General features: G+C 49.3%; 1 protein-coding gene across 5 annotated transcripts in view; it reads left to right on the top strand.

The window, feature by feature from the left end:
- Window positions 1-24796, top strand: part of SYNDIG1L (synapse differentiation inducing 1 like) — a 57768-nt gene extending 32972 nt beyond the window's left edge. Inside the window, exons 1-6 of one of the 5 annotated variants that reach the window (XM_070797869.1) lie at window positions 6818-6977; window positions 10700-10774; window positions 20108-20266; window positions 20413-20944; window positions 22824-22964; window positions 23104-24796. In XM_070797869.1, the coding sequence (XP_070653970.1) occupies window positions 20262-20266; window positions 20413-20944; window positions 22824-22964; window positions 23104-23262 (837 nt within the window). In that variant the 5' untranslated portion in view covers window positions 6818-6977; window positions 10700-10774; window positions 20108-20261 and the 3' untranslated portion in view covers window positions 23263-24796. Of the gene's footprint in view, window positions 1-6817; window positions 6978-10699; window positions 10775-20107; window positions 20267-20412; window positions 20945-22823; window positions 22965-23103 lie in introns of those variants that run through there. The other 4 variants (XM_070797872.1, XM_070797871.1, XM_019969227.2 and 1 more) reach the window with 4 other exon arrangements.
- The last annotated feature ends 467 nt before the right edge of the window (window positions 24797-25263 follow it).

The raw sequence follows: 25263 nt of genomic DNA, 5'->3' as shown, positions 1-25263 counted from the left end.
GCATAAAAGGCCTCCCCCTGCAGACCCCACCTGGCTGACTGTAGCTCCCAGGGCAGGGGAAAGGTCATGTATCAGTTTTGTCGAAAGCCTTCCTTCACTCTGCATGACAGACTCTAGGTTCATCCACATTACTACAAATGACCCAATTAATGTATATATATGGAATCCAGAAAACTGGTACTGATGAGCCTAAGGAATAGAGACACAGATATAGAGAATGGGTTTGTGGACATAGCAGGGGAAGGAGAGAGTGGGATTAATTGAGAGAGTAGCATTGATAGACACACATTACCGTGGTAAAATAGCCAGCTAGCTAGGGGAAGACGCTGTATAGCACAGGGAGTGCAGTTCCATGTTCTGTGATGACGAAGAGAGGTGGGATGGGGGCTGGGTGGGAGGGAGGCTCAGGAAAGGGGAGACATACGTATACTTATAGCCGATTCACGCTGTTGTACAGCAGAAACTAACACAACATTGTAAAGCAATTATACTCCAATAAAAAAAAAAAAAAGACCCTGCAGCTGGTCGGACTTCTTAGCAGAGAGTGCTATAAAATTCTAAAAGACATCTGGTAGGACTATTGCTAATTCACGTTTCAAAAAAAAAAAAAAAGCCAGTAAAGCAGACAAGGTGACGAACACCTTAATTTTATGACAGGCTTTGGCCAGTGGACAAAGCCTTCCCTAAAGCCAGACCCACATGCTTTGAAATGGTTTTCATACCAATATCATGAGAAATAATTCAATTTTAACTTATTTCTGTTGCTTCTTGCTTGCCATTCATTTCTTCTCTACCAGCCTGTTGTTTCTAGATCTTTTGTGTAACATAATGACAGGCCATAATATTGCTTTACTGCCTCAAAATGAAAAAAAAAGTGCCTTCTCAGGCAGAATTAGAATGCCACAAGGCCCCATGTTCTCTGCTAAGTCAGGAACCTGTGTTTGCCAAACTCAAAGGCCAAGGATTTTCATGTGCTTCCTTTTGCAGTTTATTTCCCTTTTGCTTTTCCTTAGTTTGTCTGATGATTCTGGCTTGACTCAGCTGGGCTTAGGGGACCCAAGAGAGAATGGGGTGAGGGGGAGGGGGTGGGGGGAGCAGTGGCAATGCAAGTTCTCTTTGGTTTACTATTGACCTTTGACACCTTTTTTCCAGGTGGCAAGTTGCTTAACTTCTCTGGGCCTCATTTTTCCCATCTTTAACTTGAGAATGACACATGTTTATGAAGAACATATGAGATATTGGCTGAGCAGATTTCTGAGCTCCAGAAACTGTAGTGGGTGGCTCTGTGGTGAGGAATCCAGCTGCCAGTATAGGAGACATGGGTTCAATCCCCGATCCAGGAAGATCCCATGTGCTGCAGAGCAATTAAGCCTGTGCTCTAGAGCCCGGGAGCCGCGACTACTACACACAGCAACTGCTGAAGCCCATGTGTCCTAAAGCTGGTGCTCAGCAACAAGTGAAGCCACCCTGATGAGAAGCCTGTGCACCACAAGCAGAGTAGCCCCTGCTTGCTGGAACTAGAGCAAAGCCCTCAAAGCAACGAAGACCCAGCACAGCCAAAAACAAACAAACAAACATTATTTAAAAAAAAAAAGAAACTGTAGCGTGCAAGGCAAACATCAAGCATTCTTATTCTTTCACTCAGTTTTGTTTTCATTATTATATCAGGTGAAAAACCCAATTGGTCTGCTTGCTGCTGCTGCTGCTGCTGCTGCTAATTCCCATCCACCCCACCCCACCCCCCAGACCCCCCCACATACACGGTCTGGAAAAGTGAGGGAGTGCCAACAGTTCAAGTTTCTCTGCCAATGAGCCAATGCTCACATGCCCCCGAGGCAGCCTGTGGATGCCAGAGTTGATGGTGGAGTTCTGAACTGCACCATCCGCAGCTGCTGTGTTCCTCCACCGTATGCTCTGGTTCTGCCTTTCGCCCATTCTCCTTCCCAGACTTGAGTGAGCCTGTGGCTGGCAGGAGGGCACAGAGTTCCACAGGAGTGGTGCTGAGAACTCTCCTCATCTCCTTTCTCTGGCATGAATTGGTGTGTTGCTAAAAAAAATATTGCCTTTGCAATTCAGCTTTGTATTCTTCTATGGAGAGAAGTGAACAGCTGTGGTAATGAACTTCCAAAGGCCTCCAAAGAAGTTTAAGAAACAGATTATACACCCTCTTGCTGGTGAGGGAGAGGGAGGAACCCCTCTAATCCAAGGGTCTAATTCAGAAGCAGTGAAGATCTCCAGTGTTCTCTCTTGAGTCCAGTGTGTGCTTAGTCACACAGTTGTGTCAAATTCTTTGCAACCCCCTGGACTGTAGCCCACCAGGCTCCTCTGTCCATGAGGATTCTCCAGGCAAGAATACTGGAGTGGGTTGCCATGCCCTTCTCCAGGGGAATCTTCCCAACCCAGGGATCAAACCCAGGTCTCCCTCATTGCAGGTGGACTCTTTACCATCTAGGCACCAGGGAAACCCAAGAATACTGGAGTGGGTATCCTATCCCTTCTCCAGGGGATCTTCCCAACCCAGGAATCGAACTGGGATCTCCTGCATTGCAGGCAGATTCTTTACCAACTGAGCTACCAGGGAAGCCATCTTGAGTCCAGAGTTATGCTTATACCCAGGAATGAATCCTGCTTTGGAGCCATGTCCATGGGAACAGGATTTGGGTGATGAGCGGCCCAAAGACCTGCTTGTCACTGCACTCTGCCAGCTTGTCTCCCCACTACCACTCCACCCCAACCCAGGGCTTTCTGAGTCTCAGCCATGTAGCCTTGAACATGAGTTTCACTGGGACAGGGATGAGGGTGGGGTTTGCCTTCCTCCTTATGGGGAGCATCTCTTCCAATATGTGGTCTATTGATGTAGTGAGCAGAGCAGATCTCCCCACACTTAGTGCTGAATTATATTCCTTAGGGAACATTGTAAGCAAATCAACCCCTTGTAAAAGAGCTAAGAGTCTGTGCATGAAAGAGCTTATGAAGGAAAAGTCCCCAGGTGGAAAGAGATTAGCAACCGGAGCTAATTCCAACAGAAATGGAGCCCATCATGTTATTCTGTTCAGGGAATGTCAGAGAGGTGGGAGCAGAACAGGACATGAAGACATCTCTTCCAAGGTTTTCACCCAGTGCCTACTCTATCCCTTATCTGTGGGCATTGTTCTGGAGCCAGCTAGGTTACCTGCTGCTTCCTCCAGGAAGGCTTCCAGCACTGCTCTGCCCCACTGAGATCTCCTGTTCCAAGCCTGGACCTTTCCCTTTTCCACTTAGACAATCAAGATAAGATGAGATTTGGGAGTGAGGGGGTTTAGAAAGTTTGCTCAGAACTAAAAAAAGAATAAAACTGAAACAGTGTAAAATCTTAGAAACTGAGGGATTTATAACACTCAGTAGCATTACCCAGGGTAAGCAGACTTTTCTTACCTCCCCACCATTGCCTTCTTGCAGGTAACATCAGCTTCCTAGAAGTAGGAGACCCCAACATTATCCTTGATGCCCTACCCTCTTCCCCACAATAAATCTCTCCACTCTGTTCTCCCCCAGAAGTGTCTCAAACCCATCCCCTGCTCCCTCTTCTGCTGAATCTGCCTTATTCATGTTCCCACCATTTCTTTCTTGGATTCTGCTATAGCTTCCTCATCTGTCCTCCAGCCTCATCTCTTCACTCCAGCCTTTCTACCCAGAATGTTCTCCTCTCCTGGCCTGCTTGATGGATGTCTTATCCTTCAGTAAAACTCAACTCAAATGTCACCACGTCCAGGAAACCTCCTGGGACTTTCCCAGATAGAGTTAGCTAATCATTTCCTCCTCTGTTCAATTTTTTTTTAACATTATTTATTTTATTTGGCTGCGTCCAGTCTTAGTCGGGCTTAGTTGCTCCATGGCATTTGGGATCTTAGTCCCTGACCAGAAATTGAACCCAGGTTCTTAACCACTGGACCACCAAAGGAAAATCCATTTCTCTGTGAACTTTTCACTTACCCTATGATAGTATTTCTCTTGATGTATTAGAATTGCTGGTTATCATGTCCAGGCACCCCACCACTCTTTTAAAAAATATTTATTTACTTACTTATTTGGCTGAACTGGGTCTTAGTTGCAGCATGCAGAATCTTTAGTTGCGGCAGGTAGAATCTAGTTCCCTGAGCAGAGATCGAACCCAGGCCCCCTGCATTGGGAGCGTGGAGTCTTAGCCCCCAGACAGCTAGGAAAGTCCCACCACCGTCCTTATATGGCAGCTCTTTCAAGGACCCAGCCTATGACTTATACTTTGTACTTTCAGGGTCTAGCCAGGGAGCTGACTTTCATTACGTAGCAGGAAAGGCTCAGTGGAGAAAGGAAGGGAGAAAGAAAGGAAGGGAATGGCAAATGGAGTGGAAACTCTGCACAGTTGTAGATTTTTCAGTTCCTGAGCTGCCTCCCATGTCTTGAGAAGGATAAAGGTAATTTCCTTAAAATAAACTTGTACTGTTGCACTGGCCCACCATTCTCTATCACGAGACTCACATGGTGCTGAATGCCTTTATGGTTTCCTCAAAGCTGCTGAAGAGGCTTGCAATCCTAAAGAAGTAAAGGCCCAGGGAGATGAGGCAACTGCCTAAGGTCCCACAGCCAATTCACGACAAAGAGCAGACTAGAACTCAGGTCTCGTGGTGGACCAGAGACCAGGGCCCTTGACACAACACCAGCGGCCTCACTTCAAGTTTTCCCTCCAGGCAACAGCATATAATTATCAACATTAGTATTTAGAATTTATATGCGGCTTTTGCTTCACTGGCTTTTTTATTATCCACTTGATTAGCAATTCCATATGCGGCCCAGACATGGAGCAAAGCCAGAATAGAGAGCGGGGGAGACAGAGGAAGGAAAGGCCAAGTAGGGAGCCATGAGTCCCTGTGAAGGGGAAGCCAGAGGGGAGTTAAGGAGCAAGAGGGCACTGAGACTCAAGGACAGTGTCTTGTGTGAGGGTAGGGGTGGAGGGTGTCTGTGCAGATACTATATGGCCCTCAGGATGAGTGGTCCAAGAGCCTTCCTAGTCTTGGGACTTCCACACGGATGGGGCAAGGGCAAGAAAAGCAAGAATATATTTAACACCCAACAGGTTAAACACCAATCAATACTAGCTGGAAGACAGAGGAAGACCATGAGCTTAGGGAGTTCCCTGCCCAGTCCTGAAGAGCAGCAGACCCAAACTCCATGATGGGGGCTCTTGGCTCCTGCAGAGGATGCTAGGAGTTCAATAGAACTGGTGTAGATATTCCATGTTATGTGGGAGTGAAGGCATCCTGGAGACCACCGTTCAGTGCGCTGTGTATTCTTGGGTGGGGGAGGGAAAACTCCTGCTGCCAGAGGCTGGTTCTCAGTGACTCCTGCCAGCCCCAGCCCCAGCTTCAGCTTGCTCTGAGGTTTGTTTATTTATTTAGTTTGTCTGCATCAGGTCTTAGTTGGGGTGCACAGGCTCAGCTGTTATGGTACATGGGCTCCAGTCCTTGGGGGTGTGTGGGCTTAGTTGCTCCACAATGTGTCGGATCTTTAGTTCCCTGACCAGGGATCAAACCTCGTGCCCTGCTTTGCAAGGTGGATACTTAACCAATGGACCACCAGAGAAGTCCCTCTGAGGTTTACTTTGCAGACCTCTATTTACCTTCAGAAAATGAGAATCCTCTCCTCTCCCAACCTCCTGGTACTACAGTGAGACTCAAGACCTTGTAAAAAACAGCCTCGTCCACTCATAACACTCAAGATGAGGATACCCTCATGCTTGAAAAAAGGAAATTGGTGGGGGTGGAAGTGATAAAGAACAGCACAGTCAGGGAGACAAAGCAGCCAGAAACCCTGGCTGGTATCTGAGGACATCAGGGACCCTTCTGGGAGAGCTGAAGGGAACACTCACCCACTGAGGGCCTATTTGGGGCCAACGTGTCACATATGCCATCTCACTTTGTCCTCATATGACCCCACAAGGTGATTCAGCTTCCCCCATTTCGCTAAGGAGAAACTCAAGGCTTTGAGAGGTTAATTAACTACTCAAAGTTATATAGTTAACAGGAGAGACACTAGGGCCAAATCTTAGGCCCACAGTCTTTACAGCCTGTACACTTCCCGCACAGCACTGCGATCTCTAAATCAGGAGATTTAATCTCTATGAGCCTGGTGTCTTCATGTATAAAATAGGAAAGAAAGGGAAAAAAAAATACTGCCTCATAGAGTTAAGAAAATTAAATGAGATGATATTGGTTAAAAAATGTTAAGACTCAGCATGGTGTCTGGTATACAGTAGGTGCCCTATGAGTGGCTTTTGTTTGCTTGTTTTTCTTTTGGGGGGTGGGGGGTGCAGAACAATATTAAAACTCAGGGCTCAAAAATGGGAGCACCGCCCATAGCTCCTGGGGAAATGCGGGAGTAGGTTTGAGGCAAAGATCTAGGGAAAGGGGGCTCAGCTCCAGGAACCAGAGAAGCCAGTTCCAGCGGCGCGCCCCTCGCGCGGCCGCCTCCTCTGGGCTCCCCCCGACTTCCCGCCCCTCCCCGCCCCGCCCCGCCCCGGAGCGGGTCCGGAGTGCCTGGTGGGCTGATTCCGGAGCGTAGAAGGGAGCACGGAGGCGAGAGGGAGGCGGCGGCTGCGGCGGGAGGCGGGGAGGCGGGGGACCCTGCTCGCTGCTCTCCCAAGTCGGCGCGGAGCCGCCTTGGGCCGGGCTGAGTGAGGGCTGCGCGGCGGCGGCGGGGCCGGGTCAGGATGCGGGGCTCCCGGGACCGAGCCGGGCTGGGCTTGCGGCGGCGGCGGCGGCGGGCGGCGGGCGGGAGCTGTCCGCGGTGCTGAAGCGGCGGCGGCGGCGGCGGAGGCGGCGGGGACCCGGGGCCGGGAGCAGAGGCGCCCTTCTGGGAGCTTCGCCGAAGCCGTGAGGCGAGGGCGCCAGTCGCGCCCCGGTTCATGCCCGGCGGGCCCCCCAAGCCCCGCGGAGGAGGTGGGACTGCCCTCGGCGGGACAGGTAAGGAGCCGTCTGGGGGCGTAGCGGGAGCGCAGAGCTAGGCGCCTGGCTGGGATTGAGCTGGGGAGGGCAGTGGGACCCCTCTCAGCGACGGGGGCTCTGACTTCCTTCCAGCCCGAGATCGCGCCAAGTCCATCCCTCCCCCTCCCCCTCCCCCTACAGGCTGGAGATGCTGGCAGGGGCCTGGGGGACTAGGGCCCACACAGGCACCCGGGTACCCTGACCCTACACCGGCCAGGCCTTGACCCCGACCTCAGGCAGCTCTGAGACATCCTGCTCACAAGGAACTGAAGAGAGTCTCTAGGACTCCTGATACCCCAGTCCCCGCGACACTAGGGAAACCTGAGCCGCTTCACTAAGCGCCCCTCTCCTCCTCCAAGCCTGCTCATCAGGGTGACTGGGGTGGGCTGTGGCCCCCCTGCCTCAAGATTTCTTTCCCCAGGAAATGGCCCTTGGGCCAACAGATAGGCCAGGCCCTTTTCTCCAGAGAAGGAGGCAAGTACCAGAAGATACCTCAATATTTTTCCTGTGGCCCTCTTGACTCTCATGGAAGAAGGCTGGTTTTGCAATGCACTGATTGGTGCATGAAGGCAGAGGTGGGGAACCTGAGTCCCATTTTCCCTTAGGTGACTATATACTGGGGACCCTAGACAGAGCCTCTATTTGGAGTCCTCCTTCCTTCTGGCAAGAGTGTGCTGAATGAGCTCATTCAGGCCTGCAAAGTGCTTCCAGTTCTTCAGAACATAGTTCTCTAAGTGGCAGAACATGGTGATCAAAATGAAACTGCGTAGAGGAAGACTGGCCCATCACTGTGGCTGACCACTGCTTTATCCCGATGCTCTCAACCCAGCATAACTTCTCCCCTGCCAGTCACAGAGAGAGCACTAGACTAGGAGTTCCTAACCGGGCACTGGCATTAACTGGCTTTAGGCCAGTTACCTGACCTTTCTGAACCTCAGTTTCCTCATGTGTCAAGTGAGGATAAAGTAGCTGCTCTGTTCACCTCAAGGAACTGCTGTAGGAATCAGTGAAACAGCATCTGAGATTAAAGGCTTGTCAACTGTATGCCACCAGACAAGTGTGCGTGCCCATCCCCATCCAGCAGTCAGGCCAGCTGGCAGTGACCTGATCCTTGTCACTTTTATCCCCATTCTCTCCCAGCCCAACCTTGGCTCTTTTCGTCCTTGGCCTTCTGGGGCCTCAGAGTCAGGGAAGCACAACTTATAAATCTTGAGAAGCCCAGAGGGTTCCCTCGCCTTCTCCTCTTCTGTCATCACCTATAGAAGACAATATAGGGTGAGAGTCTGACTCAGTTTGTTTTCTTTTTTTTCCCCCAAGAATCACAGATCTAGGGAAACAGCTCCTTGAAGGCAAGAATTGTGTTGTTTTCATCTCTTCGCTTTCCTCCACACCTCCCCTCCCCCATAGCACCTGGAAGATAGTAAGGACTCAGTAATTGGGTGTAAAATAAAAGAATGAAGTTTTATAAAAGCATTTGACTAGAAGTCAGGAGCCCTGTGTTCTGGTCTCAGATCTACCACTGACTCAGGCATCTCCTCTCCCCTCTGTGGGCTTCAGTTTTCTCAACTGTCAAAGAAGAGGGTTGAGGGAGATGAGTTTTAAGATTCTAAGCCCTAATATTCTGTGCGGCTCTCTGAGGTCTGTCCCAAGCCCTCAAATCCCTCAGTTCTCCTTGAACATGGAAGACCAACTTCATTAACCTGGTTTGGAGAGTAAGTTATGTTCTCTCAGTAAAGAATAAGATTTTATTAATGGAGTAGAGGGAAGCAAAGGAACTAAAAAAGGCCATTTGTATTTTCAGTGTTTTCTTAAGATTTCCCTCTCTTCCTTATTTCCCTGAGAATGCCATGAGAGTGTACAGAGTTGCTGAGCTGGGGAGGAGGTCCCTGCCTCCAAGCCCAGAGGCCAGGAAAGCACTCCCCACTGCTCAACCCAGAACACCCCTGTGTGTAGCCAAGGGCCAGGGACCTAGTCCTAGGCCATTTTCTCCTAGGGACCTTTCCTGACTGGGATCCCCCTCCTAAGACTAGAGGAGGGGACAGTCAGGAAAGCTCCATCCCTGGGGAGAGTTTTTTAATTTGAAAACAAAATGAGCTTCTCTGACAATAATTTTCCTCAACTGCGGCAGGCCCAGTGATGTTCAGAAAAACCTTAGCTAATTGGCAATTGAGTAGAGCTGAGTAAGCCATGCCAGTGACCTCCCAGACTTACCCTGCAAGCGCCCCGCCAGGGTGGGGGAATCAACCCCTCCCCCATGTCAGCACTTTCTGGCTCCCAGCTGTTGGTGCAGCACTGGCAAGAATCAGCTCTCCAGAGTTAATGGGCAGTCACTAACCCTCACAACAAAGTGATGGCAACAGTGGCGGTAGAAAGCACAGAAAGGGGCTTTATTTTCTGTGTGACTGGTCTCTGGGGGTACTGGCTTGCTGCTGGGGCTAGAACAATGCACTGCCCCGCTTCTACAGCTGTCTGAGTAGACTTTCCAGATTTGGAGGTGTCAGGGTGCAGGGCACCTCTGGTCACCCAGGCAGACACATCTGGCTCCTCTCCCAACCAGGGAAAGCTGCCCACTGACTACTTCTTATCTTCCCCTCCAGCCCCCCTTCCATCTGAGGCTCCCATTCTGACCCCCTTCACAAGGCCTCAAAGGGAAAAAAGAGTCGACCCTGGCACATGACTGGCTAATCTCAGTTATTTGGGGCTGGGAGTAGAGGGATGGGTGGCAGGGAGATCTGAGGAAGAGGAGATCAATGTGACGTGGTCATTAAATAATAATGTGTGTTGTGTGTGTATGAGAATGTGTGTGTGTGAAGCAACAGATTGAAACTGAAATATCCACATGCAGGCCCCTTCCCCTGGTGGCATACACAAGATGACAGAGGCAGAGAATATCTGGAGAAATCTGTACATTATTAATTACTTTCAAGTTCAAAAGGCCAACTCATCTGTGCATCCTAGAGGGACCTCCAGCCTTAAAGTACACCACTCCAGAGAGGAAAAGGCAGAAGGAATAGGCTTCACTTTGGGGAGAATAAATATCCCAGATCTTTAAATCTTTGGTATTTTATAAGCCCCTTCCCTTCTCAGGGGCTGGGTGGACAGCCTGCCTGGAGCAAGGCCCCCTCTGCTGCAAGCCAGGGGACACAAAAGACTGATCTCATCTCTGCTCTCTGTAACCAGGTCCTCTCTTGCCTCTGCTTTTATTCTCTCTTCCTCTTCCCAGTAGCTCCTCTGCCCAACTCCCAGCCTCAACCCTTGCCCCAAGCAAACCAAGCAAAGAGTGAGAGCCCAGTGCTCTTCCTCTCCATCAGATGTGTTATCTTTCACTGTTAGATGCTCTGTTTGCTTCTAAGTGTTCGGGAATGAGCTGCTTCAGTGGAGAGAGAGATTGTTTGAGCAAGAATAAAGATTTGATTTCCACCTGAAAACAGACTAATTTGTGTAATGGTATCACCATTCCTATCCTCCCAGCAATTTTCACCTTTGTCAGCCACAAACGCACCCCTAAGGCAAGCAGATTTTGCTCTGGAAGAGGCCAGTCCAGCCTCTGGGAGTCCAGGGTGGCAGTGGATAAAACAGAAGGTGAACTGAAGTTCCCAAGAAAAGAGCAACTGAGACGCCTCCTGTGGGAGCTGAGAAGTATTCCAGCTGTTTATCTTTCCTGGTTTCCCCCTCAGCCCTCTTCTCCTCACTCTCCATAGGTCCTTCTTCATTCTCAAATCTCTCTCCAGACCTGACCACCGCCCAGGGCTTCATCTCCATACATCAATTGCCAGGTGGGGTTTCTCTCCTTGTATCCCAAAGGCACTTTAAAACCAAACTCATCTGCTTCTCTTTCTCATTCTTTCCATCTGTGTGTGTGTGTTTCATTTTTTCAGCTTGATACTTGGTGACCCATTTCAATCTAAATATTCTTTTTTTTTTTTCAGTTCATGAATCATGTTCTGCTTTTGCTTCTTTAATTATTATTGTTTTCCCTCCAGTCTCTTTGTTTTGTCTTTCTGACATTCCTGTTGGATGGATGTTTGATCTCCTGGGACTCTCCTCCATTTCTCTTAACTTGCATGTCTTCCATCTTTTTGTCTTTTTGCTCTGTGTCTTGGGAAATTCCATTAACTTCTTCTTTTACATTAAAAAGTTAATCTTTAACTGTGTCCATTCTATTATCCAGAATCTCAATTGAATTTTTAAAAATGTAGACAATTATTTTCAATCTTTAAAATACTTTGTTGTTCTTTGACTACTCCTTTTTCATAGCAGCCTATTCTTGTTTTATGAATGCAACATCCTCTCACATCTCTCTGAAGGTATGCATTGAAAAAAATTTTTATATATATTGTCTATAACTTGAATGATTTGGAATTCTTGTTGGGTCGGTTTTATATTTGTTTATTTAATCTTTCTCTTTTATTGTCACATAGCTATTTTTCTTTATCTTTTGTTGTTCATTCAGACTCATGAATAAAAAAGATATTGACTAATATAGGCAGCTGGCGTGTATTTCCTCTGAAGTTGGATAAGTTTGTTTCCCTAACAGGCCTCTCCTTTGAATGTTTATTGTTCTTACCACTGGTGTTTGGGACTGTGACTGTCTCTGTACTCATTTCTTCACCAAGGAATCTCATCTGCTTTTTATCTCCCAGAAATTCCTCTGAGTTTCTGGTCCACTGATAATCTTTTCTGTTTTCCAGTTTTGTTGTGATTTCATTATTTTGAAAATATATCCTGTCATCTTAATGGAACCTTAAGAGGGAGAAGATGTGGACATTTACGCTCAGGCTGCCTTCTCAAACCAGCAGCTTCCCCCTAGATTTTGCCTAAGTTTGTGGCATCACCTTCTACTTAGTTAAACAAACCAGACACCTGGAAGTCATTCTTGCTCCTCTCTCTTCCTCACTTATGGTTGGTCTCAAAATCTTATTCATTTAGCCTCCTAACTACCCCTCAGGTATTACTCTTCATCTCCATCCATTTCACCATCAGGTTCAGGTCCTCATCCCCTCCTGCCTGCATTGTACAATAGCCTCTTAATAGACTCCAAGCTTCTGTTTTCACACTCCTCAAATCCTTTGTATCCACTGCTGCCACCCAGAGTTGTTGTTGTTGTTCAGTCGCTAGGTTATGTCCAACTCTTTGCGACCCCAAGGACTGTAGCATGCCAGGCTTCCCTGTCCTTCACTATCTCCCAGAGTTTGCTCAAACTCATGTCCATTGAGTCAGTGATGCCATCCAACCATCTCATCCTCTGTCACCCTCTTCTCCTACTGCCTTCAGTGTTTCCCATTATCAGAGTCTTTTCCAAGGAGTTGGCTCTTTTCATCAGGTGGTCAAAGTATTGGAGCTTCAGCTTCAGCATCAGGCTGTCCAATGAATAGTCAGTGTTGATTTCCTTTGGATTGACTGGTTTGATCTCCTTGCAGTCCAAGGGACTCTCAAGAGTCTTCTCCAGCACAGCAGTTTGAAAGTATCAATTCTGCAGTGCTCAGCCTTCTTTATGGTCCAGCTCTCACATCCATACATGACTACTGGAACTAGCCATAGCTAAAACACAGGCATGACTGTATCTCTTCCTTGCAACAACCATCATTGGCTCCCCACTGCCCAGAGTAAAAAGCTTCTCTGCAAGCAACTGGAGGCCTCCCCACCTCCCGTGCCTGATTCCATCAATATCAAGCCACCCGGCTTCCCCTCTAGACCACTGTCCCATGCCTCTGTGCTGTTTCCTCTGCTGGAAATACTCATTTCTCATTGTCTCACCTAATGACTCACCTTTTTCCTTCAAGACTCAGTTTAGATGTCACCTGCTGTGCAAACCGTTTCCTAGTTTCATCACCTCCACTCCTTCCTCGGGATAGGAGTCCCATATCAGTGTACCCACAACTCCCCATGTCCTGCTAGCACAACTTACTCCATGGTACTGAAGCCTTGTATTTGCTAGTCTGTGTTCTCCCCTCCTCCTCAAAGCAGGTACCACTTCTGGTTGATTTTTGCATTCCAAAAACTGGTCTGAACTGCTTAAGAAGTGTTTGTTGTACAAAATTAAATATGCCCCAGCCAGATGTGCTCCATCCATCCCAGGTCCTGGAAAGAGTTTCTTAAGGAGGAGACTCAGCCCACCTAGCTCACTCATCCACTAATTCATTCATTCATTCATGAGACCAACTGTTTATGGAGTGCCTATTATATGCCAGGCCAGGGGCTGCAAGTATGAGGAAGCAGACAGAATCCTCACCCTCCTGAAGCTCACGAGATCTGGTGAGGGAGAGAGACACTAATCAAGGAATCACACGTATGTAAATAGAGACTGGGATAAGCTCTTGGAAAGAAAGAGCTGGAGCCTGGAAAGCAGATAACCAGCAACCTAAATCTAGGCTGAGTATGGAGGGATGATCTCCCTAAGGAGGTGACTTTTGAACTGAGAGCTGAAGTATTCTGATATGGGTGGAGACAGTTTCTGAGCAGCATAGCTGTGACGTAAAGGAGAGGGGAAGGACAGGAGCTGAAGGAGGGGAGGTGGCATGGAAGATAAATGTTCCTCCCCTCTGTTTCTGCCTGACTACCTCAAAGCTTAGCGGCTAAAACAAGAGACATCTTATTTTATCTCATGACATTGAGGGTCAGAAATTCACCCAGGCTTGAGCTGTGTGATTATTCCATTCCATGTGGCATGAGCAGAGGTTACCCAGTGGTTCTCAGCGGACAGATGGGCTGGCTTGAAGAGTCCAAGATGGCTTCACTCACATGCCTGGCATACTGGGATGACCAGAAGGCTGGGTTCAGCAGGCTCCGCTGACCAAAGCGTCATACACACAGCCTTTCCAGCCTGACAGCTTCAGGGTAATTCAGAGCAGCTCAGGGTCCCAAGGGTTAGTATTCCAGCGAGCAAGGTGAAAGATGCATGACCTTCTGTAACCTGGCCTCTGAAGTCTCATAGCATCACCTTAGCTGTGCTGTGTGGTAAAAGCAGTCACAAACCTACTCAGATTAGAAAGGAGGGACATAGACCCCTACTTCTCGATGGGAGGAATGTCAAAGGGTTGACAGCCAGGTTGTGCAGTCATCATGATTTCTTTTTTAAGCCAGGGAATGACAATATGTTTAAGTGCCATTAGGGAAGATCAAGAGTTAGGAGCATTTGAAGACAGAGGAGAAAGAAAGCATAATCAATTGTGTTAGCTTCCTGAGGGGGAAACTGAAGCAAAGAAAGCTAAATCTCCCATTTTCCCTCAACTCTGCTGCCTCCCACCCCGACCCTGACCCCTGACTCTCTCTTTGCTGTCAGATGCAACAAGCAGCATCCATGACTCCAAAGCTGACTTGGTGGCTCTCTTGCTTACAGGCCAGAAATCATCAAATCCAGCCCCAAGTCATCTACTAACAGCTTCTCAAGTCACAGGACTTCACAGTTTACAGAACAGTTTACATATTATCTGCCTGGAAGTTGGTCTAGCACCTATTCTTAAAGACGGCACCTCTCCTCTGGATTGTAATCATTTCTATTTAATCTTCTGCCCTGCTAGGAAGTTCTGGCTTTTATCTTCCAGTTTAGAAACAGTCTTTCTTGTTGCACTGAGAGATAGTGGTCAGAGGTTGAACTTCCTCACTATAGCTTTGCATTTATTTGAATCCAGACCTTAAGGTTATCTCGGCAGCCATCCCTGGGCTGCTAAATCACCCCAAATCTCTTAATCTTTTCCTAAAGCTCCCATTTCCCATTCCCTTCAATAAGGTCTCTGATTTTAACCCATTCAAGACCAAGTCCTTGCCATTTTCACACCCACACCATTTATCACAACCCTTTACACACAGGTAGGCTCTGAAAGGCCAGGTGTTGGACTCAGTTAAACCTAGGTTCAAATCCAGGGTCTGATACTGTTTAATCTTGAGCAAGTTACTTAACCTTTCTGAACCTCAGTTTCCTCATCTGAAAATGAGAAATAATAATAGCCAATTTCATCAGTTGTTGTACAGGTTTGAGATACAGTGTGTGAAACACGGGGCTCACGTGAGGATGCAGTAAAAAGTAGCTGTTACGATTTTACAGCGTTCTGATAAGGACTGGCCCTATCCCATGGACAACAACCCAACTCCTGGTCCCACATCACACTGTCCCGTGGTCTCTTTTTAGCAGTGTTCACCCTGCTTGTTCTCAGCACAGGAGACCTCCTCTAAGCCCCACCCCCCACAGCTAATCCCAGAGAATTTGATACTGTTCAGGCCTGCAAGAGCTCTCATCAGACGGACTGGGTCAGATGGGGCTCTGCCGCTCTCCTGCTGTGTGATCTCAGAAAACCTGTTTAACCTCTCTGAGTTGCAATCCCCCTCACCCACATTACGAGGACAGATTACATGAGATACTGCATTTGAAGCACTTTCCATGGTGTCGAGAGCAAAGCAAGCTCTCAGTAGATGGCCACCAACAGATAGTGGTAAGAAAGCAAAGTGACTCCGGGGTCAGATTTCCAGGGTGTCATGTCCTGTCCACTACTCTCCAGTTGCATGCCTGTGGGCACTTACAAGTTGCTTATGCCTCAGTGTCTTCATCTGTAAAATGGAGACAGTGATGGAGACAATGATTTATAGAGTTTCTCTAAGGATTAAATGAGAAAATACACCACATTTAGAACGGTGCCTAGGACACAGTAAGAATTTAGTTAAGTGTGAGATGTTATTATTTCAACTTTAAACTTCTCTGTATTTTTATATTTAAGGTACATTGACTATAAGTAGCATATTGTCAGATTGTATTGTTTTAAAAATCTAGTCTCTGTCTCTTTTTAAAATCATCTTTGAAGTATAATCTACATACAATAATAGTCACTAATCTTAAGTGCACAATTCAGTGAATTTTGTGAAACACCCGCAGTCATGTAGCCACTACCACAATCAAGATACAGAACATCACCGCCAAAAATCTTCATGCCCCTTGCAGCCTATCCCCTCCCGACCATGGCCCTTAACCACTGATATGCTTTTTGTCACCATAGTTTTCCCTTCTCTAGAACTTCATATAAATGGAATAATACACTATGGAACTATCTTTGTCTTTTATGGGCAATTTTATTCCATTTACATCCAATATAGTTATATAGTTGGGTGTAAGCCTAACATCTTACTATTTGTTTTCTATTTGTCTAACTGGTTCTATATTCCTTCTGCCTCATTTAGGGTAAATTAAATACCTTTATTATTTCATGTCTGTTATCTCACTAGTTATATATTTTACTCTTCTTTGTGTGATTATCAGAGCAATAGTTCTTAAAGTGGGTCCCTGGGCCAGCAGATTCAACTCACCCAGATTCTTGTTAGAAATGAAAATTCTCAAGCCCCATCCTGGAATCATAAACTCCGAGGGTGGAAGCCAGCCATCTGGGTTTAACAAGTCCTCCTGGTGATGCTGAGACTGGCTAGTTTGAGAACCACTGCCTGAAGACAACTTTTGCTTCTGGCAAACAGCAAGGTTATATGCAGATCACCTTAATCCAGTTAGGAGCAGAGCTGATTCAAAGCAGGTTTCTGTCCTCGGGAGGGCTGATCTGCTCCTGGTTTTCTTCTACTCCCAATGGGTAGCCCTAAAGTGGTCCCAGTTGAAAACTGGACATGCTTACTGGAGCCCTTCCTCCTTAACCATCCCTGAACTCCAGTTTTCCTCCCTACTGGAAGAGGGGGAAAGTATTGCCAAAGGTCAGGCTCACCTGTCCTTAGCCCCTTGACTCCTCAAGCTCTTTCTTCCTTGGTGACTGTTCAGTGCCTTCATAGTTCCCCTGGCTTTCGTAGACAGGTTTGTATAACACAAGTTAGTCTGCAACTGCTGGAAAAGAAGCCCTCTGTCCTGTTGTTATTTCCCCACTAGAATTACAGAGTCAAAGTGAGCATTTAGAACAGTTCAGTTCCTGGCACGTGGCAAAAAACTCAATAAGTATACGTTCTTCTTCTTTCTTCTCCCAGTAGAATCCTAGGGTCATCTTGAGCTGAGCTGTTAAAAATCAACTCCTTCTACCCTTTCCATACATTTCATAGATAAGCAAACTGACGTCACACTGCGTGACTGGGCTCCAGTGCAATCAGACTCCCTTGGGAGGCTGTATTTGGATGGTTTCCTGCCCCTTGTCTGGGAGGTGGCAGTGTGCTCTCCTTCCCCAGATCATCATGGCACACCCAGGAGCCCAGCTCAGTTCTCAGCTCCAAAGGAAAGAAGCCAGGGACCGTGGCTTCACAGGCCCACCTCTCCTCCCGTCTCCTGGCCTGGCCCAGACCTCCAGCCACGACCACACGTTGGGAGCAATCTTCTTACATTCAGTATCCCAGACATCTCATGTCTTTCCTCCGGAGCAGAGTATACACATGCACACACACACACACACACACAAACACACACACACACACACACAGAGAAACATGCTCACCAGCGATTGAGCACGTACGCAGTACCATATACAGTGTGGAAGGACCACAGTCCAGGTGAGACCAGGCAGCTGAAGTGGAGATGCAAATTGCTCTGCGTTGAATGCTAGTCCCTTATTCCAGGAAGAGAGGGAGGCAACCCTAAGCAACAGGCCGAAAGGTCAGGCCAGGCCGAGGCCAGGGAAGACTGGGCTAGAGCCCAGCCACCACTTCCTAGTGGCCAGGACTCGGAGCTGGGTCCCCAGAGTCAGCCCAGTGAACTCCTGTGTGACCCTGACAGGTGACGGAAAGAACAGAGAATCGTGACCCTTAGCCGGACTGTGGGCAGGTGCTGCAGCCTGTGACTTGGTTACTCTTTGAACACGGGTGTGTGTGATTGTGTACGTGTGCTCTGTGCCTCTCTGTGCATATTGGCCAGGGGGCAGGTTTTGATGCTGTGCTCAGCCTCATTCCTTCTCAGAAGGAATGCCCCAGCCTGGGGAGGTTTTAAACTGATTTTAGATAATTTGGCTCAGAAGAAATCCATTAATTTTTTTCTGATTTAAAAGTAATGCATGCTCATCGTAAAAAATGAATGTGGAAAACAGAAAAAAATGTGATGTAAAAAAAAAAAATGAAAAGCACCTGTGCTCCCACCCCTGGAGATAATCACTGTTGACATTTTGGCGGAGTTGAGATCACATGCACATACGGTGTTCTTTTCTCCCTTCTCACTGAATCTGCAGAGAGCATTTTCTCATATTATTCCTTTTTTGCAAACCTGTTTGAAGGCCCTGTACCATTGTTTTCGCACCATAATTTATTTAACTTGTCCCCAGTTGTTGAACATTCAGGTGGCTTCCAGATTGTCCCTATGGTGGAAAACCCAGGCTCATATCCCTTAGTGCATGAAGCACTGATTTCTACTTTAAGACACGACCAGGGCATGTGTTGGGGGGGCGGGGGGACACTGATCCAGGAAAGGGTGCGTGGCTTGGGTTTCAGAGGCTCAGCTGGGTGTACTTTGACCAAGAGAGGGTGGCTGGCAGGAACTGGGTGATGGGCTGGGACACAGCCACCCCTGCCAGCCCTGGATAAGGGCCCTCACAAACACCCCTCAGAGCTCCAGGGCCTGACTCCTGGTCATAAATATCCCTCCTTTGCCCCTAGGGGATGACAGTGCGGCCTCTTGGTGAGGCAAGCCATAGGGCAGAGGTGAATTTGATGCATTCATCTGCTCTGAAGATGCTAGGCCTGGTCTCCCCAACCCTACTCCCTCAGAAAGGCCCCTGCCCACCTCTGCCCACGTGGATGGAAGCCCAGAGAGTAGGTGAGGTGAGCAGGGGCAGGGGCCAGGTGGAGGAGCAGGGCCAAGAGGGAGTTGGGAAGCTGGGCAACGACCCCTTAGCTCCATGGCTCATTTGGCAAATAGATGTCTTGCCTTCCCTTTGCCTCCCTGACCCTGCTGGAGGGGCCGTGGTGGGGAAGCAGAGCCCTGTACCCCCTGGGCTCATTTGAGTGTGCTCATCCATTCCTGACTACTGAAAAAGGACAGGGAATGGGGGAATTTCACTTCTGGTGGGCTCCTTGAAGCTATGGAATTATGGTATATTAGTGCCACCATCGACTGTTTAATCCAACTCCTCTGGTTCCAAATGGGGAAACCGTCAGGTCAAAAGCTAATGTGGATCAGGAATGGAAACTCTGTGTATCTAACTCCCAAACCCACAGGCCTGTGGTCACATGTCCTTTAGCTCTACGTCTGTGGCTCACATCTGCTGGTGGAGGGAGGTTGTAACGGGGGCTCAGAAGCTGCCCTGGGGGGTTAGAGAGTCCAGCTCTGCTAGGAATCAGCCCAGAGGAGCCCAGACATGGACGTAACCTTATGAGGCCTCTGCCTTGGATGCCCAGCTCCCCATCAGCAGGAAGGAGCCCCTCCACGTCACTGTGGTCCAAGGGCTCTCCTCCCTGCATGTCTGGCCTCTGGAGAGGAAGGAGGAGAGAGCAGCAGTGAGACCTCTGGGCTGATGAGCACCACCCCCCACCCGCAGACAGCAGTGACCTAAGCCCTCTCGCAGATCCCAGAACTCGCCTTAGAAGGGAGGTGAGCCTAAGGAGCACCCCCTAAGACCATACTTGGGGAGAAGCGCCTCCACCAGGAAGAGCTGACCTCTGTGAGCACGTGGCATGGGGCGAGCTCTGAGCTAAACGTGGGCCCACCCAACCCGAGAACAAATCCTCTGTTGATGCAGCATCCCACCTGCCACTGATCCTGACAGTATTTCCTAAGGCCCACTCCCCATTTCTCCATCTGCTCAGTCTCAGTGGTCCTCAGTTTATCAGAAGCCATGGCAAAGCCTCCTATCCATGAGACAGTCAGTCCAAGCCACCCCACACACAGCCACAAGGAAGGCTTCAGGGCCCAAGTCTCATCCTATCAACCCTACCAAGACCCCCGAGAACCCCTCTGACCTCAACAGGGCTGCACCGTCTGGGCCCGCAGTCCGTCTCACACCTTTCTCTGTCCCTGCAGCCACACCAGCCTCATCTCCGGCTCTCAGGCCAACCAGCCTTTATTCACCCGCTGCGTGAAATGTGTCCCCCTCCCCTCGCCTTGTCAACCCATCTTCTTCCTTCAGATCTCAGCTCCAAAGCCTCCCCTTGCACCTCTGTGTCAGTTCTATCTGTCGTACATTCTGACACCCTCTGCTGTACCTCCCCTTCAGGGCAGGCATCTTCTCCACCAGACCGTGAGCTCTGGAAGACCAAGTGGGCATCCTTCTTCCTCTCCCTGCTTCATCCCCAGCATCTGTACAGCGCCTGACCATCACCGATGCTCAGTGACGATGTGGTGAATGGATAAATGAATGACCCAACTCTATGAGGTAAGTTCTGCTGCAAACAAAGAAATGAAGGATCTGAGTTAAGTAGCCAGCTCAAGGTCCCGCAGCTGGCCTGTGGTACAGGCAGGGTCCAGGGCAAGTCAGACTGCAGAGTCTGTGCCCTTCACTACTTCTTGTCCTTCATCCAGAATGCCGGCCGCAGTGTCTGTCTTGCTCTCTCCAGCAGGCCCTCTGAGGACGGCTCAACTGGCCACCAAGTCCCAGGGCTCTGGGGCTCCCCTCCCCGGAGCTGCCCCCAGAACCATGGAGAGTCTGAGTGAGCTACAGAACCCACTGCTGCCTCGGAGCCCCACGCACCTCCATGGCCCCTACCCCTACCCTGAGGCTTCTCCCGCCTGGCCGTGCCGGGAGAAGATCTATTCCTACCTCCTGGGAGGTGCTGGCCCTGCGCATGCCCACCAGCTCCTGGACCCCGGGTCCCTGCAGCTGGCCGTGGAGGCCTGGTACAGGCCCAGCTGCCTCCTGGGGAGAGACAAGGTCAAGGAGCCCAGGGCAGGCAGCTGTGAGACCAGCTTCACAGAGGGCAGGGAGCCCCCAGCTGGGCCTACGGAGCGGTCCACGGAACCTGGCCAAGCGGAAGAGGATGTTGCCATCCAGACTGTGTCCTACGGGGTTCAAGAGGAGTTCCAAGGCCAAGAGGGTGACCCGGAGGAAGAAGAGGTAAGGACGTGTGTGTAAATGCAGATTCTCGGGCCCACCTCCGGGTACTGAGATTTTGTAGGCCTGGCTTGGGCCCCAGGAATCTGTATTTTACTAAAGAAAAGACCCTCTGACACAGATGCTATCCACACTTTGAGAAACACTAGTTAGAGCTGACTAATTTTTTTTTTTTTACTATTTATTGCATTAAGGTATCTTTCTATTGAAGCTCATGTACAATATTACATAAGTTTCAGGTGTACAACATAATGATTCACAATTTTTAAAGGTTATGACTATTTGACTTCTTAATAGTGTTTTTTGTTCTTGTTTTTTTTTTTTCCAGTTCAATCAAGATATAATTGTTTTGTAACATTAAGGTATATAATGTCATGATTTGATTCATGTATGTATCACAAAATGTTTACCACAGTAAGGTTAGTTAACACATCGTTTACCTCACCTAATTACCATTTTGCTGTTGCTATAATGAGAATATTTAAGATCTACTCTCATAGAAACTTTCAAGTATATGCTGCTGCTGCTAAGTCACTTCAGTCATGTCTGACTCTGTGCGACCCCATAGACGGCAGCCCACCAGGCTCCCCCGTCCCTGGGATTCTCCAGGCAAGAACACTGGAGTGGGTTGCCATTTCCTTCTCCAATGCGTGAAAGTGAAAAGTGAAAATGAAGTCTCTCAGTCATGTCCGACTCATAGCGACCCCATGGACTGCAGCCTGCCAGGCTCCTCCGTCCATGGGAGCTTCCAGGCAAGAGTACTGGAGTGGGGTGCCATTGCCTTCTCCGTTCAAGTATATAATACATTATTATTAACTACAGTCACCACGCTGCAGCAGATCCCCAGAACTTATTCCCCTTATAACTGGAAGTTTTTACTCTTTAACCAACTTCTCCTCATTGTTCCTACTCTCCAGCCCCCGGCCACCACCGACCTACTCACTGTTTCTATGAGTTCAGCTTTTCTAGATCCTACATATAAATGAGATCAAATGGTATTTGTCTTGGACTTATTTCACTTAGCATGGAGAAGGAAATGGCAACCCACTCCAGTATTCTTTCCTGAAGAATCCCATGGACAGAGGAGCCTGGCAGGCGACTGTCCACAGGGTCACAAGGGTCAGATGCAACCTAGTGACTAACCCTACTACTACTGCTATTTCACTTAGCATAATTACCAAGACTCATGTTGGCCCAAATGGCAGCATTTCCTTCTCTTTGTGGCTGAATAATATTCCCTTATACATATAGATAAACATTGTCTTTGTCCACTCATCCATCCAGCTATGGACTTCTGGTCTTTGAGGAAAGTTCACCTGGTTCTTGTTGTCTTAATTATATAAGCAATTTAAAGTCAGTGCAAAAAATTATTCAAAGATAGCTATTATTTTAGTGAATGATCTTCCAGTCTTTTTACTTACATTTTTTTCTACCTTACCCCCCAAAAGAGTTCTTGCTATACATATTTCTGTAACTGGATTTTCCTCTCTAAGCAACGTATTTGGTCCATGTAATCTAATATTTTCTACCAAGGTGAATTTTAAGGGTCACATGGTATCCCATTGTAAATTCTTCTACCACTTATTCACCAATCTCCTGGTCCCTGAGCATTGAGACTTCCTGATCTTTCACAGTTACTATCCTATAATGAACATTCTAGTACATGTATACTTGTGTGTGTATTCTTGCATGTGTATCCTTATAGTCTTTCCTAGTGATAAATCCCTAAGGGTGGAATCGTCGAACCATTGTCAAGGTTTTTGGTAGAGAGTCCGGAGCCCAACCACACTCCCACTAATGACAGATGAGTCTGCCTGGTGCCCCACACCACTGCCGATGGGTGTCCCGGGCCAGGTCACCAGAGCCCACTCATGTTTTTCAGAGTGATGCCACATCGACAGAGAGTGAAAGTGAAGACAACTTCCTTACGCTGCCTCCCAGGGACCACCTGGGTCTCACCATCTTCTCCATGCTCTGCTGCTTCTGGCCCCTGGGCATCGCCGCCTTCTACTTCTCCCAGGGGGTAAGAGCCCATGGGGGCCCAGGGCTTCTGCTCTGGCCACCCCCCCTCCCCAGGGGACCTGGGGTCAGGGCCTGGGGAGCCGGGGCTGTTTTGCTGGGCATGGGAATGTTCCCTTTCACCAGCGCCTCTCTCTCCCTAGACCAGCAAGGCCATCTCCAAGGGGGACTTCCGCCTGGCCAACACCACCTCCCGCCGGGCCCTCTTCCTGGCGACACTCTCCATTGCTGTGGGGGCTGGTCTCTATGTAGCCGTGGTGGTGGCCCTGGCAGCTTATATGTCCCAGAATGGCCACAGCTAGTGGCCAAGAAGGTCTGGCATCCTGACTCCCCTACTCTGCCTAAGGAGGTAGAGATGGGGTACTGGGGGTAGCAGACTCTCTGGGGAGACAACTCACGGGGTTGGCTTGTCAGGAGGCGGCCTCCCAGGCTGCAGCCTGCGGGGCACGAGCTTCACTTCCTCCCACCCACTGCCACCGGCCTAGAGCAGGCCGGGGGCATCACTCAGTCCAGGAGAGGGTAGGGCTGCCCACCTGGCCATCCAGGCAGAGCTGCCTCTGGCTGGGACCGCTCCCCATTCTGCTCATTCCCCAAAGGGTCTCCTGCCCTGTGGCCACCCACTACCCAACTCTGCTAACCTCTCCACAGAGAAGAACAGGTTACAGAGAGATAAAGGGGTGCCTGGGGGGCAGACACACAGGCGTCTCCACCTGGGGTCTCCCTGAACTTCCCAACTCCACTCTCTGGCCTGTGATGCCCAGACCTCAGCCAGCCAAGATGGAAATACACACAAAGGGACCCCTTTGGTCTTTCTGGTTCTAGAGGGTACTTACCTCTTCTGTGGGCTTGTAAGACAGAGTAGATTCTAGGTGGAGAAGGGGCGCCTGGGGTGGGTATACTGAGGGCAGGTTCTTGGAGTGTCTTTATGCAGGAGCGAAAGGCAGATGAGATGACGGAGCCTGGAGGGCCCTGGAATATCGTTGCTCCTGTTCTCTGCCCCCATCCTCCTTTTCTGGATTCCTCCGGGGGCTCTGAGCTGGCACCATGCCAGGCAGAGAGAGAGAGAGAGAGAGAGTGCCATCAGTCCAGCAGCCACTGAGTGCAGGATCCTGGATCCAGCCATGGAGGAATTAGCAAGGATACCCTGTGTAGTGAGTGTAGATGACGGGGACACAGGGCTGGCATGGCAGCTGAGCAGCCCAGGAGGGCCTCCTAGAGGAGGTGAGCAAGGTCTAGACGGATACAGAGAATGTATTGAAGGGATACTAAGGGATGACCCTTAGTATTTGTGGGCAGGGCTGTGGCAGGAGCCTCCCATGGGAGTTTTGGAGCTGTTTCGCTTACGCCTAGAACATCCAGCTGGAGCCACACTGAAGGCTCCACCAACTCAAAGAAGAGGAAAGTCAGGCTTGTGCCTCAAGTGCCAGTGATCTTTTTCCACCTCTGAATGCTGGAGGTCAGTGATGGACCCCTGGTCAGCCTTGCAGCTTCTTCACCGGCACCTCTTCTCAGAGCTGCTCTTAACACTCTTAGCCAATAGGGAAATTTCAGAATTCTAGAAACACCCAGACAGGCAGGAGGAGCACATTTGGGAGGGCAGCCCTGCCAGCGTTCAAGCTATGGCTCTCACTGTGCATGATCTGTGGACCTGGTCATGCCGGGGCCCCATCCAGAGCTCGGGGCTGTGAACCCAACTTGTCCACCATCCTCCGCGAGCCCAGGCATTACCCAGCCCTCCACTCAGTGCATCCCCTGAAGCCTCACAGGCCCAGGATCAGCAGTTTTAATGTCCCGTTACTGTATATACTTACCCTTGTAATAAACGTTTCTGTAACACCTGCTGCCTCTGGGCCTCTTGCTGTCCCCGCCTACCTCCACCTTCGCCTGCGTCCGATCCTTCCCCAAGACCAACCTCCAACCCCCAGTCTACCGATCCTGGCCCCTTGCAGCATGTTCTCTAGAGGACCTGCCCACATCCGGGCCTTAGGAGAGGGGGTGGGCGCTCTGGCTTGGAGGACTACTCTGCTGGGAGTAGCCTGGATGCCGGGTGATGGTGTGGCGTGCATTTGACTCTGCAAGACAAGGCAATGTCCAGGCTGAAGAAAAATCCATTCTAGACTCAAGAGCCTGGGACGTCAGTAGGAAGAGACGTGGGCCAGGGTGACTGAGGCTCCCCTGAGCTGCCTGGAGCCATCAGTGGTGGACGCAAGGTATGGGGTCACCAAGGACCCCACTCCCCTGATGCCCTCCCTTGAGTCCCAGTGGGGGCTGCTCAAGCGTGGTATGGGGAGGAAACCATCTCT

The sequence above is a fragment of the Bos indicus genome, chromosome 10 (genome assembly GCF_029378745.1).
Source record: "Bos indicus isolate NIAB-ARS_2022 breed Sahiwal x Tharparkar chromosome 10, NIAB-ARS_B.indTharparkar_mat_pri_1.0, whole genome shotgun sequence".
Lineage (NCBI taxonomy): Eukaryota > Metazoa > Chordata > Mammalia > Artiodactyla > Bovidae > Bos > Bos indicus.
Note: the sequence above shows the minus strand (reverse complement) of the source record. Positions and strands in the feature narration are given on the sequence as shown.